Consider the following 21,753-nt stretch of genomic DNA (forward strand, 5'->3'; position numbering starts at 1 on the left):
CCCTTCCTCAGGATCGGCCTTTCAAGGCGAAAAATAGACCTAATTTTCGTCCCTTTCGTAAAAACGGACCAGCCCAAAGTGCTACGTCCTCTAAGCAAGAGGGTAATACTTCTCAAGCCAAGCCAGCTTGGAGACCAATGCAAGGCTGGAATAAGGGAAAGCAGGCCAAGAAACCTGCCACTGCTACCAAGACAGCATGAAATATTGGCCCCCGATCCGGGACCGGATCTGGTGGGGGGCAGACTCTCTCTCTTCGCTCAGGCTTGGGCAAGAGATGTTCTGGATCCTTGGGCGCTAGAAATAGTCTCCCAGGGTTATCTTCTGGAATTCAAGGGACTTCCCCCAAGGGGGAGGTTCCACAGGTCTCAGTTGTCTTCAGACCACATAAAAAGACAGGCGTTCTTACATTGTGTAGAAGACCTGTTAAAAATGGGAGTGATTCATCCTGTTCCACTAAGAGAACAAGGGATAGGGTTCTACTCCAATCTGTTCATAGTTCCCAAAAAAGAGGGAACGTTCAGACCAATCTTAGATCTCAAGATCTTAAACAAGTTTCTCAAGGTTCCATCGTTCAAGATGGAAACCATTCGAACTATTCTTCCTTCCATCCAGGAAGGTCAATTCATGACCACGGTGGATTTAAAGGATGCGTATCTACATATTCCTATCCACAAGGAACATCATCGGTTCCTAAGGTTCGCATTCCTGGACAAACATTACCAGTTCGTGGCGCTTCCTTTCGGATTAGCCACTGCTCCAAGGATTTTCACAAAGGTACTAGGGTCCCTTCTAGCAGTGCTAAGACCAAGGGGCATTGCAGTAGTACCTTACCTGGACGACATTCTGATTCAAGCGTCGTCCCTTCCTCAAGCAAAGGCTCACACGGACATCGTCCTGGCCTTTCTCAGATCTCACGGCTGGAAAGTGAACGTGGAAAAGAGTTCTCTATCCCCGTCAACAAGGGTTCCCTTCTTGGGAACAATTATAGACTCCTTAGAAATGAGGATCTTTCTAACAGAGGCCAGAAAAACAAAACTTCTAGACTCTTGTCGGATACTTCATTCCGTTCCTCTTCCTTCCATAGCTCAGTGCATGGAAGTGATCGGGTTGATGGTAGCGGCAATGGACATAGTTCCTTTTGCGCGCATTCATCTAAGACCATTACAACTGTGCATGCTCAGTCAGTGGAATGGGGACTATACAGACTTGTCTCCGAAGATACAAGTAAATCAGAGGACCAGAGACTCACTCCGTTGGTGGCTGTCCCTGGACAATCTGTCACAAGGGATGACGTTCCGCAGACCAGAGTGGGTCATTGTCACGACCGACGCCAGTCTGATGGGCTGGGGCGCGGTCTGGGGATCCCTGAAAGCTCAGGGTCTTTGGTCTCGGGAAGAATCTCTTCTACCGATAAATATTCTGGAGCTGAGAGCGATATTCAATGCTCTCAAGGCTTGGCCTCAGCTAGCGAGGACCAAGTTCATACGGTTTCAATCAGACAACATGACGACTGTTGCGTACATCAACCATCAGGGGGGAACAAGGAGTTCCCTAGCGATGGAAGAAGTGACCAAAATCATTCTATGGGCGGAGTCTCACTCCTGCCACCTGTCTGCTATCCACATCCCAGGAGTGGAAAATTGGGAAGCGGATTTTCTGAGTCGTCAGACATTGCATCCGGGGGAGTGGGAACTCCATCCGGAAATCTTTGCCCAAGTCACCCAGCGGTGGGGCATTCCAGACATGGATCTAATGGCCTCTCGTCAGAACTTCAAAGTTCCTTGCTACGGGTCCAGATCCAGGGATCCCAAGGCGGCTCTAGTGGATGCACTAGTAGCACCTTGGACCTTCAAACTAGCTTATGTGTTCCCGCCGTTTCCTCTCATCCCCAGGCTGGTAGCCAGGATCAATCAGGAGAGGGCGTCGGTGATCTTGATAGCTCCTGCGTGGCCACGCAGGACTTGGTATGCAGATCTGGTGAATATGTCATCGGCTCCACCTTGGAAGCTACCTTTGAGACGAGACCTTCTTGTTCAGGGTCCGTTCGAACATCCGAATCTGGTTTCACTCCAGCTGACTGCTTGGAGATTGAACGCTTGATTCTATCGAAGCGAGGATTCTCAGATTCTGTTATTGATACTCTTGTTCAGGCCAGAAAGCCTGTAACTAGAAAGATTTACCACAAGATTTGGAAAAAATATATCTGTTGGTGTGAATCTAAAGGATTCCCTTGGGACAAGGTTAAGATTCCTAAGATTTTATCCTTCCTTCAAGACGGATTAGAAAAAGGATTATCTGCAAGTTCCCTGAAGGGACAGATTTCTGCCTTGTCTGTGTTACTTCACAAAAAGCTGGCAGCTGTGCCAGATGTTCAAGCTTTTGTTCAGGCTCTGGTTAGAATTAAGCCTGTTTACAAACCTTTGACTCCTCCTTGGAGTCTCAATTTAGTTCTTTCAGTTCTTCAGGGGGTTCCGTTTGAACCCTTACATTCCGTTGATATTAAGTTATTATCTTGGAAAGTTTTGTTTTTAGTTGCAATTTCTTCTGCTAGAAGAGTTTCAGAATTATCTGCTCTGCAGTGTTCTCCTCCTTATCTGGTGTTCCATGCAGATAAGGTGGTTTTACGTACTAAACCTGGTTTTCTTCCAAAAGTTGTTTCTAACAAAAACATTAACCAGGAGATTATCGTACCTTCTCTGTGTCCGAAACCAGTTTCAAAGAAGGAACGTTTGTTGCACAATTTGGATGTTGTTCGCGCTCTAAAATTCTATTTAGATGCTACAAAGGATTTTAGACAAACATCTTCCAAGGAGAGGTCAAAAAGCAACTTCTACCTCTCTCTCCTTTTGGATTAAAAGCATCATCAGATTGGCTTACGAGACTGCAGGACGGCAGCCTCCCGAAAGAATCACAGCTCATTCCACTAGGGCTGTGGCTTCCACATGGGCCTTCAAGAACGAGGCTTCTGTTGATCAGATATGTAGGGCAGCGACTTGGTCTTCACTGCACACTTTTACCAAATTTTACAAGTTTGATACTTTTGCTTCTTCTGAGGCTATTTTTGGGAGAAAGGTTTTGCAAGCCGTGGTGCCTTCCAGTTAGGTGACCTGATTTGCTCCCTCCCTTCATCCGTGTCCTAAAGCTTTGGTATTGGTTCCCACAAGTAAGGATGACGCCGTGGACCGGACACACCTATGTTGGAGAAAACAGAATTTATGTTTACCTGATAAATTACTTTCTCCAACGGTGTGTCCGGTCCACGGCCCGCCCTGGTTTTTTTAATCAGGTCTGATATTTTATTTTCTTTAACTACAGTCACCACGGTACCATATGGTTTCTCCTATGCAAATATTCCTCCTTAACGTCGGTCGAATGACTGGGGTAGGCGGAGCCTAGGAGGGATCATGTGACCAGCTTTGCTGGGCTCTTTGCCATTTCCTGTTGGGGAAGAGAATATCCCACAAGTAAGGATGACGCCGTGGACCGGACACACCGTTGGAGAAAGTAATTTATCAGGTAAACATAAATTCTGTTTTCTCTGAAGCTGACTGCTTAGAGATTGAACCCTTGATTTTAGCTAAGCGTGATTTTTCTGAGTCGGTTATTGAGATTATGATTGCCTGTCACTAGAAAGGTTTACCATAAGATATGGCATAAATATCTTTATTGGTGTGAGTCTAAGGGATATTCTTGGAGTAAGGTTAGGATCCAAAGGATCTTGTCTTTTCTCCAGGAAGGCCTTGAGAAGGGGTTATCTGTCAGTACCCTTAAAGATCAGATTCTGCTTTATCGATTCTGTTACACAAGCGTCTGGCGGACATGCCGGATGTCCAATCCTTTTGTCAGGCTTTGGTCAGAATCAGGCCTGAGTTTAAATCAGTTGGCTCTTAAAGTTTTACAACAGGCTTCATTTGAGCCTATGCATTCCATAGATATTAAGTTATTATCTTGGAAAGTTTTGTTTCTTGTTGGTATTCCCTCTGCTCGGAGAGTTTCTGAACTCTCCGCTTTGCAGTGTGATTCTCCTTATCTCATTTTTCATGCAGATAAGGCAGTTATTCGTACCAAGTTTGGTTTTCTTCCAAATGTTGTTTCGGACAGAAATATTAATCAGGAAATTTTTGTTCCTTCTCTCTGTCCTAATCCTTCTTCTCATAAAGAGTGTTTGTTGCACAACTTAGATGTCGTGTGGGCTCTTAAATTCTATCTGCAGGCTGCGAAGGACTTTCGTCAGTCTTCTGTATTGTTTGTTTGTTTTTCTGGTAAACTTCCACTTCTCCTTCTTTCTGGTTGAGAAGTATTATTTGTTTGGCATATGAGACTGCTGGACAGCAGCCTTCTGAGAGAATTACAGCTCATTCCACCAGGGCGGTGTCTTCTTCTTGGGCCTTCAAGAATGAGGCCTCTGTAGAACAGAATTGTTAGGCTGCGACTTGGTCTTCTTTACACACTTTTTCTAAATTCCATAAATTTGACACTTTTGCCTCGGCTAAGGCTTCTTTTGGGAGAAAGGTTCTGTGAGCTGTGGTGCCTTCTGTTTAGGTTACCTGTCTTGTCCCTCCCTTATCATCTGTGTCCTCTAGCTTGGGTATTGATACCCAACAGTAATTGCTGAGAATTAAGAAAGAAAACAAAAGTTATGCTTACCTGATCAATTTATTTATTTCTTGACACGGTGAGTCCACCGCCCTCCCTATTTTCAGACCATTTTTTTATATAAACCTCAGGCACCTCTGCACCTTGTGTTGCTTCCTTTCTCTCCTTTCCTTCGGTCGAATGACTGGGGGTTGTGGGAAGGGAAGTGATACTTAACAGCTTTGCTGTGGTGTTCTTTGCCTCCTCCTGCTGGCCAGGAGTGATATTCCCAACAGTAATTGCTGATCCGTGGACTCACCGTGTCAAGAAAGAAATTAATTTATCAGGTAAGCATAAATTTAGTTTTCCTTCGTTTTCTTTCTAGTGAGCAGAGGCTTATAGGTACTTTTCTACCAATGTTTAAATACATATATAGACAAAGGAGCTTTAGCTGGATTTATGACATCAAGCAATAAATCCCTACATGTAGAGACTTCAGCCCCCTTGTGGGACTGTGACAGGAAGTAATGGACACTGCACATGAAGTTAAAAAAAAAAGATAAAATCCTTTTATTACAGCAATGAAACATACTGTTTTATATTCCTTTTAAACGTGTTTAGATGCTGAACTTTATTATGGATGAGAAAACAATCAGATTTTGTTTTCTTTATATTGTTTTAGGAAAATAAGAAATTGTTTATCTTCAACAGGCGCAAAAAAAGGCAGCTGCAGAGGAGGCAGAAAAGCAGAAGAAAGAGGAGATCCGCGCTCTGCAGGAACAGCTTACAGCTCTTAAAGAGATTCAAGCAGAGGTTCAAACTGGAAAGGTGCGTTTGACTGCATGTGCTCCATTTATTATTGTGCTGGTGAGAGAGGTTCCCTGTCGGTACCTGTCAAACAATTGTCGTGGCCTGTCAATCAAGGGTGATTTCAATACAAGGTGATTTTAAACTGCCATCTCAGAAGTGGCGGAGAGGTTAGAAAACAGCAGTCTTAAAGTGATTTCCCCTTTGTATAAACAGATGCGGAATGTTAGCAATATTTTAGACGGAGTTTATTTCATGAGTTGTAATGAAAATACACTTTTGAACTGTTCTCCAATCTTCACTCTAGCCACACAGCACTTGTGGCTAGAGCGCTGATTGGAGAATAGTTTAAACCGTTAGCTCATAAAAAATAAAAAAAACTTTTGAAGTGGGCGTCCGGAGCACGGAGTATTAAAATTTCAGTGCAGCAATAAAAATAAGTTAAAGCGCATCTATATTACAACTGATACATTAACTCCATTTAAAATATTGCTAGCATTCTTGATCTGTTTATACATTGGGGAGAGTTTACCATCACTTTAAGACCACTGCTTCTGAACTATTGGCTGCAGGCTCTCTCATGACGTAATAAGTGCTGCAAATTATACTTACAGTTTTTTTAAACAGATGAAAATGTGTTATATTTTGTAACATTTTTAACTCTATATTGTCTGTTATTATCAACTGTTATATTTCGATTAAGTGAACAACATATATATTTTTTTTATTCTTTTAGATCAGAGACGTAAACCTGCATAAAGCAAAACAAGGTATGTAGAACCTATATCTAAATGAAAATTCAAAATATAACAAAAAATACCCATGTACTTTCTCTTGCACTTTTCGGTACCTATCTCCTGTACCTTTTACATGTAAGACATTATGAGCTGAAAGGTTATTATTCAGAGTTTACTATGTCTTTTCACTCTCTTTTTATCTAGACCACTTGCATAGATCCAGACCTGAAAATAGCAGCTTATGTTTTTGTTTTAAATGTAACTATAATTAGATTGCAGCAGTTGACAAGTAATTTTAAGTATATGTATCATACAGCAATTTGTTTTGTTTTTTTTAATTAATTTTTTAAGTGGCAAACCAGAAAATACTGTAATACAGTGTTCTCCCCTAGCTGATTTTACTAACCATCCGGGTAAAATTGTAGGAAAAAATACGCTAAAATAATCTACTATTAATATATTCAATGAGGCCTATTTATCAAATGTCTGTCGGACTTGATCCGACAGTGTGGATCAGGTCCGACAGACATCGCTGAATGCGGAGAGCAATACGGTCTAGGTATTCAGCATTGCACCAGCAGCTCAAAAGAGCTGCTGGTGCATTGCCGCCCCCTGCAGACTCGCGGCCGCCAGCAGGGGGTGTCAATACGATCGGGTTGAATTCTGGCGATTTCTGTCCGCCTTATCAGAGCAGGCGGACAGGGTTATGGAGCAGCGGTCTTTAGACTGCTGTTTCTGGCGAGTCTGAAAACTCGCCAGAAACACTGCCCATCAAGCTCCATTCGGAGCTTGATAAATGGGCCTCAATGTGTATTGCTCAAATTAGCCTTTAATAAATTTATATTTCTCTTGTTAAGTGTATCCAGTCCACGGATCATCCATTACTTGTGGGATATTCTCCTTCCCAACAGGAAGTTGCAAGAGGATCACCCACAGCAGAGCTGCTATATAGCTCCTCCCCTCACTGCCATATCCAGTCATTCTCTTGCAACTCTCAACAAAGATGGACGTAGTAAGAGGAGAGTGGTGTATTATAGTTAGTTTTTTAACTTCAATCAAAAGTTTGTTATTTTTAAATGGTACCGGAGTGTACTGTTTATCTCAGGCAGTATTTAGAAGAAGAATCTGCCTGCATTTTCTATGATCTTAGCAGAAGTAACTAAGATCCATGGCTGTTCTCACATATTCTGAGGAGTGAGGTAACTTCAGAGAGGGAATGGCGTGCAGGTTTTCCTGCAATAAAGTATGTGCAGTTAATATATTTCTAGGGATGGAATTTGCTAGAAAAATGCTGCTGATACCGGATTAATGTAAGTTTAGCCTTAAATGCAGTGATAGCGACTGGTATCAGGCTTATTAACAGAGATACATACTCTTATAAAAGTGTAATATAAAACGTTTGCTGGCATGTTAATCGTTTTTATATATGTTTGGTGACAAAACTTATTGGGGCCTAGTTTTTTTCCACATGGCTGGTTTGATTTTTGCCTAGAAACAGGCTTTCCACTGTTGCAATATGAGTGGGAAGGGCCTATTTTAGTGCTTTTCTGTGCAGCTAAAAATACCGACAGAGACATTCAGCTTCCCTCTGCATGATACAGGACATCTCTGAAGGGCTCAAAAGGCTTCAAAGTCGTGTTTGAGGAGGGTAACAATCACAGTAGACTGTGGCAGTTGTTGTGACTGTGTTTAAAAAACGTTTTTGTCATTTATTATTCTGTTTTTGTTATTAAGGGGTTAATCATCCATTTGCAAGCGGATGCAATGCTCTGCTGACTTGTTACATACACTGTAAAAATTTTGTTAGTGTAACTGCCTTTTTTCACTGTTATTTCAAATTTTGTCAAAATTTGTTTCTCTTAAAGGCACAGTAACGCTTTTTATATTGCTTGTTAACTTGCTTTAAAGTGTTTTCCAACCTTGCTAGTCTCATTGCTAGTCTATACAAACATGTCTGAAACAGAGGATACTTGTTCATTATGTTTAAAAGCCATGGTGGAGCCCCATAGGAGAATGTGTACTAAATGTATTGATTTCACCTTAAACAGTAAAGATCAGTCTTTATCTATAAAAGAATTGTCACCAGAGGGGTCTGTCGAGGGGGAAGTTATGCCGACTAACTCTCCCCACGTGTCGGACCCTTCGCCTCCCGCTCAAGGGACGCACACGCTAATATGGCGCCAAGTACATCAGGGACGCCCATAGCGATTACTTTGCAGGACATGGCTGCAATCATGAATAATACCCTGTCAGAGGTATTATCCAGATTGCCTGAATTGAGAGGCAAGCGCGATAGCTCTGGGGTTACACGAGATACAGAGCGCGTAGATGCTGTAAGAGCCATGTCTGATACTGCGTCACAATATGCAGAACCTGAGGACGGAGAGCTTCAGTCTGTGGGTGACGTCTCTGAATCGGGGAGACCTGATTCAGAGATTTCTAATTTTAAATTTAAGCTTGAGACCCTCCGTGTATTGCTTGGGGAGGTATTAGCTGCTCTGAATGACTGTGACACAATTGCAGTGCCAGAGAAATTGTGTAGGGTGGATAAATACTAGGCAGTGCCGGTGAGTACTGATGTTTTTCCAATACCTAAAAGGCTTACAGAAATTATTAGTAAGGAGTGGGATAGGCCCGGTGTGCCCTTTTCCCCACCTCCTATATTTAGAAAAATGTTTCCAATAGATGCCACTACACGGGACTTATGGCAGACTGTCCCTAAGGTGGAGGGAGCAGTTTCTACTTTAGCAAAGCGTACCACTATCCCGGTTGAGGACAGTTGTGCTTTTTCAGATCCAATGGATAAAAAATTAGAGGGTTACCTTAAGAAAATGTTTATTCAACAAGGTTTTATTTTACAGCCCCTTGCATGCATTGCGCCTGTCACTGCTGCGGCGGCATTCTGGTTTGAGGCCCTGGAAGAGGCCATCCATACAGCTCCATTGACTGAAATTGTTGACAAGCTTAGAACTCTTAAGCTAGCTAACTCATTTGTTTCATTGTTCATTTTACTAAACTAACGGCTAAGAATTCTGGATTCGCCATCCAGGCGCGTAGGGCGCTATGGCTCAAATCCTGGTCAGCTGATGTGACGTCAAAGTCTAAATTACTCAACATTCCTTTCAAGGGGCAGACCTTATTCGGGCCTGGTTTGAAAGAAATTATTGCTGACATTACTGGAGGTAAGGGTCATACCCTTCCTCAGGACAGGGCCAAATCAAAGGCCAAACAGTCTAATTTCCGTGCCTTTCGAAATTTCAAGGCAGGTGCAGCATCAACTTCCTCTGCTTCAAAACAAGAGGGAAATTTTGCTCAATCCAAGCAGGCCTGGAAACCTAACCAGTCCTGGAACAAGGGCAAGCAGGCCAGAAAGCCTGCTGCTGCCTCTAAGACAGCATGAAGGAGCGGCCCCTATCCGACAACGGATCTAGTAGGGGGCAGACTCTCTCTCTTCGCCCAGGCGTGGGCAAGAGATGTTCAGGATCCCTGGGCGTTGGAGATCATATCTTAGGGATATCTTCTGGACTTCAAAGCTTCTCCTCCACAAGGGAGATTTCACCTTTCAAGATTATCTGCAAACCAGATAAAGAAAGAGGCATTCCTAAGCTGTGTACAAGATCTCCTTGTAATGGGAGTGATCCATCCAGTTCCGCGGACGGAACAAGGACAGGGGTTTTATTCAAATCTGTTTGTGGTTCCCAAAAAAGAGAGAACCTTCAGACCAATTTTGGATTTAAAGATCCTAAACAAATTCCTCAGAGTTCCGTCATTCAAGATGGAAACTATTCGAACCATTTTACCCATGATCCAAGAGGGTCAGTACATGACCACAGTGGACTTAAAGGATGCCTACCTTCACATTCCGATTCACAAGAATCATCATCAGTTCCTGAGGTTTGCCTTTCTAGACAGGCATTACCAATTTGTAGCTCTTCCATTCGGGTTGGCTACAGCCCAAGAATTTTTACAAAGGTTCTGGGCTCACTTCTGGCGGTCCTAAGACCGCGAGGCATAGCGGTGGCTCCTTACCTGGACGATATCCTGTTACAGGCGTCAAGCTTTCAAATTGCCAAATCTCATATAGAGATAGTTCTGGCATTTCTGAGGTTGCATGGGTGGAAAGTGAACGAAGAAAAGAGTTCTCTATCTCCACTCACAAGAGTCTCCTTCTTAGGGACTCTTATAGATTCTGTAGAAATGAAAATTTACCTGACGGAGTCCAGGTTATCAAAACTTCTAAATGCTTGTCGTGTTCTTCACTCCATTCCGCGCCCCACGGTGGCTCAGTGCATGGAAGTAATCGGCTTAATGGTAGCGGCGATGGACATAGTGCCATTCGCGCACCTGCATCTCAGACCGCTGCAATTATGCATGCTCAATCAGTGGAATGGGGATTACACAGATTTGTCCCCTCCACTAAATCTGGATCAGGAAACCAGAGATTCTATTCTCTGGTGGTTATCTCGGTCCCATCTGTCCAAGGGTATGACCTTTCGCAGACCAGATTGGACAATTGTAACAACAGATGCCAGCCTTCTAGGTTGGGATGCAGTCTGGAACTCCCTGAAGGCTCAGGGTTCATGGACTCAGGAGGAGAAACTCCTCCCAATAAATATTCTGGAGTTAAGAGCAATATTCAATGCTCTTCTGGCTTGGCCTCAGCTAGCAACACTGAGGTTCATCAGATTTCAGTCGGACAACATCACGACTGTGGCTTACATCAACCATCAAGGGGGAACCAGGAGTTCCCTAGCGATGTCAGAAGTCTCCAAGATAATTCGCTGGGCAGAGTCCCACTCTTGCCACCTGTCAGCGATCCATATCCCAGGTGTAGAGAACTGGAAGGCGGATTTTCTAAGTCGTTAGACTTTTCATCCGGGGGAATGGGAACTCCATCCGGAGGTGTTTGCTCAATTGGTTCTCCGTTGGGGCAAACCAGAATTGGATCTCATGGCGTCTCGCCAGAACGCCAAGCTTCCTTGTTACGGATCCAGGTCCAGGGACCCAGAAGCGGCACTGATAGATGCTCTAGCAGCGCCTTGGTTCTTCAACCTGGCTTGTGTGTTTCCACCGTTTCCTCTGCTCCCTCGTCTGATTGCCAAAATCAAACAGGAAAGAGCATCGGTGATATTGATAGCGCCTGCGTGGCCACGCAGGACCTGGTATGCAGACCTAGTGGACATGTCATCCTTTCCACCATGGACTCTGCCTCTGAGACAAGACCTTCTAATACAAGGTCCTTTCAATCATCCGAATCTACTTTCTCTGAGACTGACTGCATGGAGATTGAACGCTTGATCCTATCAAAGCATGGCTTTTCCGAGTCAGTAATTGATACCTTAATACAGGCACGAAAGCCTGTCACCAGGAAAATTTACCACAAGATATGGCGTAAATATCTTCATTGGTGTGAATCCAAGAATTACTCATGGAGTAGGGTTAGGATTCCTAGGATATTGTCCTTCCTCCAAGAGGGTTTGGACAAAGGATTATCAGCTAGTTCTTTAAAGGGATAGATTTCTGCTCTGTCTATTCTTTTACACAAGCGTCTGGCAGAAGTTCCAGATGTTCAGGCATTTTGTCAGGCTTTAGTTAGAATTAAGCCTGTGTTTAAACCTGTTGCTCCTCCATGGAGCTTAAACTTGGTTCTTAAAGTTCTTCAAGGGGTTCCGTTTGAACCCCTTCATTCTATTGATATCAAACTTCTTTCATGGAAAGTTCTTTTTCTGATGGCTATTTCCTCGGCTCGAAGAGTCTAGGAGTTATCTGCCTTACATTGTGATTCTCCTTATCTGATCTTTCATTCAGATAAAGTTGTTCTGCGTACAAAACCTGGGTTTTTACCTAAGGTGGTTTCTAGCAAGAATATCAATCAAGAGATTGTTGTTCCATCATTATGTCCTAATCCTTCTTCAAAGAAGGAACGTCTTTTGCATAATCTAGACGTAGTCCGTGCCTTGAAGTTTTACTTACAGGCTACTAAAGATTTTCGCCAAACATCTAACCTGTTTGCTGTTTACTCTGGACAGAGGAGAGGTCAGAAGGCCTCGGCAACCTCTCTTTCTTTTTGGCTTCGGAGTATAATCCGTTTAGCCTATGAGACTGCTGGACAACAGCCTCCTGAAAGGATTGCAGCTCATTCAACTAGAGCTGTGGCTTCCACCTGGGCCTTTAAAAATGAGGCCTCTGTTGAACAGATTTGCAAGGCTGCAACTTGGTCTTCCCTTCATACTTTTTCCAAATTTTACAAATTTGATACTTTTGCTTCTTCGGAGGCTGTTTTTGGGAGAAAGGTTCTACAGGCAGTGGTTCCTTCCGTTTAAGTTCCTGCCTTGTCCCTCCCATCATCCGTGTACTTTAGCTTTGGTATTGGTATCCCACAAGTAATGGATGATCCGTGGACTGGATACACTTAACAAGAGAAAACATAATTTATGCTTACCTGATAAATTTATTTCTCTTGTAGTGTATCCAGTCCACGGCCCCGCCCTGTCCTTTTCAGGCAGGTCTAAATTTTAATTAAACTACAGTCACCACTGCACCCTATGGTTTCTCCTTTCTCGGCTTGTTTCGGTCGAATGACTGGATATGGCAGTGAGGGGAGGAGCTATATAGCAGCTCTGCTGTGGGTGATCCTCTTGCAACTTCCTGTTGGGAAGGAGAATATCCCATAAGTAATGGATGATCCGTGGACTGGATACACTACAAGAGAAATAAATTTATCAGGTAAGCATAAATTATGTTTTAATTATGCAATTTATATGTGCTTTGGATAGTAAAAAGTGTTATAGTATAGTATTAGAAAGTATTACTCGGCCCCCAATCTGCTACTTTTTAATGCCATCCGACTGGCAAAATGATTTGTGGAAAACACTGTAATATATTATAAAAAGTCAACAGATACCATTTAGAAAAGGATAAAAGAATTTGTTAAGTGTGAGTGAGTGTATAAAATGTTTAAAAAATGCTCTATAATAAAGCACCTTCAGCACTCTACTAGCGCAGATTTAAACACATACAGAATTCTGTTTGGTTCATGTTCTTAACTGTCGTTCAAACCCTAGCATACTTTAAATCAGTGTTTCTCAAGTCCAGTCCTCAGGACCCTTAACAGGCCAGATATTCATTATATCTTAACTTGAGCACAGGTGATATAATCATCTGATGGGTAAGAGCAGGTTAGTAACCATGGTTACTGATCAGCTGATTATTTCACCTGTGCCCTAGTTAAGATACAATGAATATCTGGCCTGTTAACAAATCTGCTATGCTCTGATATTTTTAAAGCGACATAACAAATTTTTTCTTTCATGATTCAGATAGAGCATGCAGTTTGAAAAAAAAAAAGTTCTAGTTTACTTTTATCATCTAATTTGTATTGTTCTTTTGGTATCCTTTAATGAAAAGCATACCTAGGTAGGCTCAAGAGTAGCAATGCTCTAATGGGAGATAACTGCTGATTGGTGGCTGCACTTATATGCCTCTTGTCTTTGGCTCAACCAGTGGGTTTGGCTAGCTCCCAGTAGTGCATTGCTGCACCTTTAACAATGGATAACTAAAGAATGAAGCACATTTTATAACGGAAGTAAATTGGAAAGTTGTTTAAGATTACATGCTCTGAATCTTGAAATAAACAATTTGAGGTTTATGTCCCTTTAAGAATTAATATCATTCTAAATTTCAATCCTAGAATGATTCATTTTAAATGGGCATTTCACACTTTGAGATTGCAGTATAATGTGTTTACTGATGCATAGTAAAGCAACTTTGTAATAACAAAATTTATGCTTACCTGATAAATTTCTTTCTCTTGTGGTGTATCCAGTCCACGGGTCATCCATTACTTGTGGGATATTCTCCTTCCCAACAGGAAGTTGCAAGAGGACACCCACAGCAGAGCTGTCTATATAGCTCCTCCCCTAACCCCCACCTCCAGTCATTCGACCGAAGACAAGTAAGAAAAAGGAGAAACTATAGGGTGCAGTGGTGACTGTAATTTTAAAAATAAAAACACCTGCCTTAAAGTGACAGGGCGGGCCGTGGACTGGATACACCACAAGAGAATATCTATGGAATGCAAAGGTTCAAACGGAACCCCTTGAAGAACTTTAAGAACTAAATTTAAACTCCATGGCGGAGCAACAGGTTTAAACACAGGCCTGATTCTAACCAAAGCCTGACAAAACGCCTGAACGTCTGGAACATCAGCCAGACGCTTATGCAAAAGAATAGACAGAGCAGAAATCTGTCCCTTTAAGGAACTAGCCGATAATCCCTTTTCCAATCCGTCTTGGAGAAAAGATAATATTCTAGGAATCCTGACCTTACTCCATGAGTAACCCTTGGATTCACACCAATGAAGATATTTACACCATATCTTATGATAGATTTTCCTGGTGACAGGCTTTTGAGACTGAATCAAGGTATCAATGACCGACTCGGAGAAATCACTTTTTGATAAAATCAAGCGTTCAATCTCCAAGCAGTCAGACGCAGAGAAATTAGATTTGGATGTTTGAATGGACCTTGGAGTAGAAGGTCCTGCCTCAGCGGCAGAGTCCATGGTGGAAAGGATGACATGTCCACCAGATCTGCATACCAAGTCCTACGTGGCCATGCAGGTGCTATCAAAATCACCGAAGCTCTCTCCTGCTTGATCTTGGCAATCAGACGAGGGAGGAGAGGAAATGGTGGAAACACATAAGCCAGGCTGAAGGACCAGGGCACTGCTAGAGCATCTATCAGCGTTGCATGGGGATCCCTTGACCTGGACCCGTAACGAGGAAGCTTGGCGTTCTGACGAGACGCCATCAGATCCAGTTCTGGTTTGCCCCATAGTTGAATCAGCTGGGCAAATACCTCCGGATGGAGCTCCCACTCCCCCGGATGAAAAGTCTGCCGACTTAAAAAGTCCGCCTCCCAGTTCTCTACTCCTGGGATATGGATAGCTGAGAGATGGCAAGAGTGAATCTCTGCCCAAAGAATTATCTTAGAAGCCTCCATCATTGCCAGGGGACTCCTTGTTCCCCCCTGATGGTTTATATAGGCTACAGTCGTGATATTGTCCAACTGAAATCGGATGAATCTGACCTCAGCCAGTTGAGGCCAAGCCTGAAGAGCATTGAATATCGCTCTTAGCTCCAGAATGTTTATCGGAAGGAGGGCCTCCTCCTGAGTGCACGAACACTGAGCCTTCAGGGAATTCCAGACTGCGCCCCAGCCCAGAAGTCTGGCATCTGTCATCACTATAGTCCACTCTGGCCTGCGGAAAGTCATTCCCCTGGACAGATGGACCCGAGATAACCACCAGAGAAGAGAATCCCTGGTCTCTTGATCCAGATTTAACAGAGGAGACAAATCTGTGTAGTCCCCATCCCACTGATTGAGCATGCAAAGTTGCAGTGGTCTGAGATGTAGGCGGGCAAACGGAACTATGTCCATTGCCGCTACCATCAGGCCGATCATTTCCATACACTGAGCCACTGACGGCCGAGAAGTGGAATGAAGAGCACGGCAAGAAGTTAGAAGCTTTGATATCCTGACCTCTGTCAGAAAAATTTTCATTTCTACTGAATCTATCAGAGTTCCTAGGAAGGAAACTCTTGTGAGAGGGGAGAGTGAACTCTTTTCTCTGTACACCTTCCACCCGTGAGACCTCAGAAAGGCCAAAACAATGTCCGTATGGGACTTGGTGATTTGAAAAGTCGACGCCTGGATCAGGATGTCATCTAGGTAAGGAGCCACCACTATGCCCCGCGGCCTTAGAACCGCCAGTAGAGACCCTAGAACCTTCGTAAAGATTCTTGGCGCCGTGGCTAACCCGAAGGGAAGAGCCACAAACTGGTAATGCCTGTCTAGGAAGGCGAACCTGAGGAACTGATGATGATCTCTGTGAATCGGAATGTGGAGATAAGCATCCTTTAAGTCCACGGTAGTCATATATTGACCCTCCTGGATCATAGGGAGGATGGTTCGGATTGTCTCCATCTTGAAAGATGGGACCCTGAGAAATTTGTTTAGGATCTTGAGATCCAAGATTGGTCTGAACGTTCCCTCTTTTTTGGGAACTATAAACAGGTTTGAATAGAAACCCTGCCCCTGTTCCTCCCTTGGAACTGGGTGGATCACTTCCATAACCAGAAGGTCTTGAACGCAACGTAAGAATGCCTCTCTCTTTATCTGGTTTGCAGATAGTTGTGAGAGGTGAAATCTCCCCTTTGGAGATGAACCTTTGAATTCCAGAAGATATCCCTGGGAAACAATCTCTAGTGCCCAGGGATCCTGGACGTCTCTTGCCCAAGCCTGAGCGAAGAGAGAAAGTCTGCCCCCTACTAGATCCGGTACCGGATCGGGGGCTACTCCTTCATGCTGTCTTAGAGGCAGCATCAGGTTTTTTGGCCTGCTTCCCCTTGTTCCAAGCCTGGTTAGGTCTCTAGACTGGTTTGGACTGGGCGAAATTTCCCTCTTGTTTTGCATTAGAGGAAGCTGAAGCTGCGCCACTCTTGAAGTTTCGAAAGGAACGAAAATTATTCTGTTTGGTCCTTAACTTATTGGACCTATCCTGAGGAAGGGCGTGACCTTTTCCTCCGGTAATATCAGAAATGATCTCCTTCAGACCAGGCCCGAAAAGGGTCTGTCCCTTGAAGGGGATGTTAAGAAGCTTAGACTTTGAAGTAACGTCTGCTGACCAGGACTTAAGCCATAGCGCCCTACGAGCCAGAATGGCAAAACCTGAATTCTTAGCCATTAGCTTGGCTAAATGAAAAACGGCGTCAGAGATAAAGGAATTAGCTAACTTAAGAGCTTTAATCCTGTCTAAAATATTATCTAACGGGGTCTCCACCTGTAGAGCCTCCTCAAGAGACTCGAACCAGAAAGCCGCTGCAGCAGTAACTGGGGCAATGCATGCAAGAGGCTGGAGAATAAAACCTTGATGTATAAAAATTTTCTTAAGGAGACCCTCCAATTTTTTATCCATAGGATCTAGGAAAGCACAACTGTCCTCGACAGGGATAGTTGTGCGCTTAGCTAGGGTAGAGACTGCTCCCTCCACCTTAGGGACCGTCTGCCACGAGTCCCATGTGGCGGCATCTATGGGAAACATCTTTTTAAAAGCAGGAGGGGGAGAGAACGGCACACCTGGTCTATCCCATTCCTTAGTAATAATTTCCGAAAATCTCTTAGAGACTAGAAACACATCAGTGTAAACAGACACTGCAAAGTATTTGTCCATCTTACACAATTTCTCTGGAACTACAATGGGTTCACAGTCATCCAGAGTCTCTAAAACCTCCCTAAGCAATAAGCGGAGGTGTTCAAGCTTAAATTTAAACGTTGTCATTTCAGAATCAGACTGAAGCAACGCCTTCCCTGAATCTGAAATGTCACCCACAGATAGAAGCTCTCCTGCCTCGGCTTCTGAGTATTGTGAGGGTATATCGGACACAGGTATTAAAGCGTCAGAAAGCTCTGTATTTGTTCTAGCCCCAGAGCTGTCTCGCTTTCCTTGTAACCCTGGCAGTTTGGACAATACCTCTGAGAGGGTAGCATTCATAACTGCGGCCATGTCCTGTAAGGTAAAAGAATTAGACGCGCTAGATGTACTTGGCGTCATTTGAGCGGGAGTTATAGGTTCTGACACATGGGGAGAGCTAGATGGCATAATCTCCCTTTTTTAAGTCAGAGAATCCTCTGGAGATAAATTTTTAAGCGCCATAATATGGTCTTTATAGTTTATAGAAATTTCAGTACATTTGGTACACATTCTAAGAGGGGGTTCCACAATCCAAACATATTGAACAAGGAGTTTCCTCTATGTCAGACATGTTTAACAGACTAGTAATGAGACAAGCAAGCTTGGAAAACACTTTAATAAAGGTGAAACCGCAATTAAGCAAAAATGTTACTGTGCCTTTAAGAGAAAAAAACTAGCACTTAAACTGCAAAACAGTGTAAAAATACAGTAAAGTCTTCGAAATTTTTACAGTATGTGTAAGGGACTAAAGCAACATTGCACCCACTTGCAAATGGATGATTAACCCCTTAGCCCCCAAACTGGATTTAAAAAACGTCAACCACCGGTAAGACAGTTGAGCCCCTTGCCACAGCTCTGCTGAGGCTCCTACCTGCCCTCAAATACGATTTAGTGAAGAAATAAACCCTTTATGATGGTCCTCAGATGCCAGAGGACTCCTCTAGGGAAGCTGGATGTCTCAGTCTGAAGGAGACTGCGCATCTAGAGCCCGAAAATAGGCCCCTTCCACCATGTACTGGATGTCAGAGGGGCCTTAAGAAAGTACTCCTAGGAGTATCTGACTAGCCATGTGGAAACTAGGCCCCAAATAAAGACTTATCTCCCTCAGAGAAAAAAACGTTCTATTTATGCAAACATGTAAACATTTTGTCACTAAGTAATATGAGTATTAACATGAGTATTACCCTGTTTTGTAAGCATGATCCCAGTTGTTGTTAAATCACTGCATCTAGCTTACCTCAAATACACAAGGCTCTGTCAGCATTTTCTAGAACTTATTCATCTCTAAAAATAAAAATACTGAACATACCTCAAAGCAGGTAATCTGCAGACCGTTCCCCCAACTGAAGTTTTCCCATACTCTTCAGTTATGTGTGAGAACAGAAATGGATCTTAGTTACAAACCACTAAGATCATCAACCTCCAGGCAGAATTCTTCTTCTAATTTCTGCCTGAGAGTAAAACAGTACAACGCCGGTACCGTTTAAAAATAACAAACTCTTGATTGAAGGTATAACAAACTCTTTATTGAAGCTAAAAAGTCACCACATATCTCTTGAGACTTCCTATCTTGTCGAGAGTTGCAAGAGAATGAGTGGGGGTGGGGGTTAGGGGAGGAGCTATATAGACAGCTCTGCTGTGGGTGTCCTCTTGCAACTTCCTGTTGGGAAGGAGAATATCCCACAAGTAATGGATGAACCCGTGGACTGGATACACCTTACAAGAGAAATACTTATATTATTTAATTTGACCCCTTTTCCTGTAACAATATATATTAGAATTAAAAGTTTTACCAATTGCAACCCTACCATATATGCCTCTTATTGGTTTAATTATAGATTATCCGATAAGAAACTACAAAACAGTGGAACTTTTGTTAATAAAATGACAGTGCCCAACTGTGTCTACTTCAGTAACAAGTACCAATTGGCTCCTCTAAATAAGGCAAATATTGGGCGGAGCTTGGCTTTTAAAAGAATATTGCAGCAAACAAGGTGTTAATGCTTTCAAAAATGTTTTCACAATCACCTAGTATATTAATTTATTTCAAGGCTGCAAAAAACAGCGTAATAAAGTGTTTACTCCCCCTTTAATAGCTTGTTTGCTGCAAATATTTTTCATCTGTAAAATGGCCAGCATTTACCAATATTTTACTGTCCCTTTAACATTCACAGGACCTGCTACCTGTACGGGTGTAGACTGGGTGCACTATAAGCTGGTGACATGTTGCATGATGCCGGACAGATAGCTCAGCATGCTAAGGCAGTGTGGCTGAGCTCTGTAGCAACCCAAGGGTTGCAGGTTCGATCCCCGGCGAGGTTCACTCAGCCTTTCATCCTTCCGAGGTTGATAAAAACAGAATTTATGCTTACCTGATAAATTTCTTTCTCTTGGGATGTATCGAGTCCACGGATTCATCCATACTTGTGGGATATTCTCCTTCCTAACAGGAAGTGGCAAAGAGAGCACCCACAGCAGAGCTGTCTATATAGCTCCTCCCTTAGCTCCACCCCCCCAGTCATTCGACCGAAGGCTAGGAAGGAAAAGGAGAAACTATAGGGTGCAGAGGTGACTGAAGTTTTTTGAATAAAAATATACTACCTGTCTTAAAGAGACAGGGCGGGCCATGGACTCGATACATCGCAAGAGAAAGAAATTTATCAGGTAAGCATAAATTCTGTTTTCTCTTGCAAGATGTATCGAGTCCACGGATTCATCCATACTTGTGGGATACCAATACCAAAGCTTTAGGACACGGATGAAGGGAGGGACAAGACAGGTACCTTAAACGGAAGGCACCACTGCTTGCAGAACCTTTCTCCCAAAAATAGCCTCCGAAGAAGCAAAAGTATCGAATTTGTAAAATTTGGAAAAAGTATAAAGCAAAGACCAAGTCGCCGCCTTACAAATCTGTTCAACAGAAGCCTCATTTTTAAAAGCCCATGTGGAAGCCACTGCTCTAGTAGAATGAGCAGTAATCCTTTCAGGAGGCTGCTGGCCAGCAGTCTCATAAGCCAAACGGATGATGCTTTTCACCCAAAAAGAAAGAGAGGTAGCCGTAGCCTTTTGACCTCTCCGCTTACCAGAATAAACAACAGACAATGAAGATGTTTGACGGAAATCTTTAGTTGCTTGTATGTAGAACTTTAAAGCACGAACCACATCAAGATTGTGCAACAGACGTTCCTTTTTTGAAGAAGGATTAGGACACAGCGAAGGAACAACAATTTCCTGATTGATATTCTTATTAGAAACAACCTTAGGAAGGAATCCAGGTTTGGTACGCAAAACCACCTTATCTGCATGGAAAACAAAATAAGGTGAGTCACACTGTAAAGCAGATAACTCAGAAACTCTTCGAGCCGAAGAGATAGCTACTAAAAACAGAACTTTCTGAGATAGAAGCTTAATATCTATGGAATGCATAGGTTCAAACGGAACTCTTTGAAGAACTTTAAGAACTAAGTTTAGGCTCCATGGCGTAGCAATGGGTTTAAATACAGGCTTGATTCTGACTAAAGCCTGACTAAACGCCTGAACGTCTGGGACATCTGCCAGACGCTTGTGTAAAAGAATAGACTAAGCAGATATCTGCCTTTTAAGGAGCTAGCTGATAATCCCTTCTCCAATCCTTCTTGGAGAAAAGACAATATCCTAGGAATCCTAATCTTACTCCATGAGTAACCCTTGGATTCACACCAACAAAGATATTTTCACCATATCTTATGATAAATTTTCCTGGTGACAGGCTTTCTAGCTTGAATCAGGGTATCAATGACCGACTCAGAGAAACCACGATTTGATAAAATCAGGCGTTCAATCTCCAAGCAGTCAGACGCAGAGAAATTAGATTTGGATGCTTGAATGGACCTTGGATTAGAAGGTCCTGCCTCATCGGCAGAGTCCACGGTGGAACAGATGACATGTCCACTAGGTCTGCATACCAAGTCCTGCGTGGCCACGCAGGTGCTATCAGAATCACCGAAGCTCTCTCCTGCTTGATTCTGGCAACCAGACGTGGGAGGAGAGGAAACGGTGGAAATACATAGGCCAGATTGAAGGACCAGGGCACTGCTAGAGCATCTATCAGTACTGCCTGGGGATCCCGGGTCCTGGACCCGTAACAAGGAAGCTTGGCGTTCTGACGGGACGCCATCAGATCCAATTCTGGTGTGCCCCATAGCTGAGTCAGCTGGTCAAGTACTTCCGGATGGAGCTCCCACTCCCCCGGATGAAAAGTCTGACGATTTAGAAAATCCGCCTCCCAGTTCTCTACCCCTGGGATATGGATTGCTGAAAGATGGCAAGAGTGAATCTCTGCCCATCGGATTATTTTGGTTACCTCCATCATCGCTAGAGAACTCTGTGTTCCTCCTTGAT

General features: G+C 43.3%; 1 protein-coding gene across 1 annotated transcript in view; it reads left to right on the forward strand.

Moving 5' to 3' along the window:
- CEP104 (centrosomal protein 104) overlaps positions 1-21,753 on the forward strand; it is a 581,941-nt gene that overhangs the window by 330,806 nt on the left and 229,382 nt on the right. The window contains 2 exon segments of the mRNA XM_053690408.1: positions 5,287-5,403; positions 6,119-6,152. Of these exon segments, the coding sequence (XP_053546383.1) occupies positions 5,287-5,403; positions 6,119-6,152 (151 nt within the window).

This window comes from Bombina bombina, chromosome 8, assembly GCF_027579735.1.
Source record: "Bombina bombina isolate aBomBom1 chromosome 8, aBomBom1.pri, whole genome shotgun sequence".
NCBI classification, from domain to species: Eukaryota; Metazoa; Chordata; class Amphibia; order Anura; family Bombinatoridae; genus Bombina; species Bombina bombina.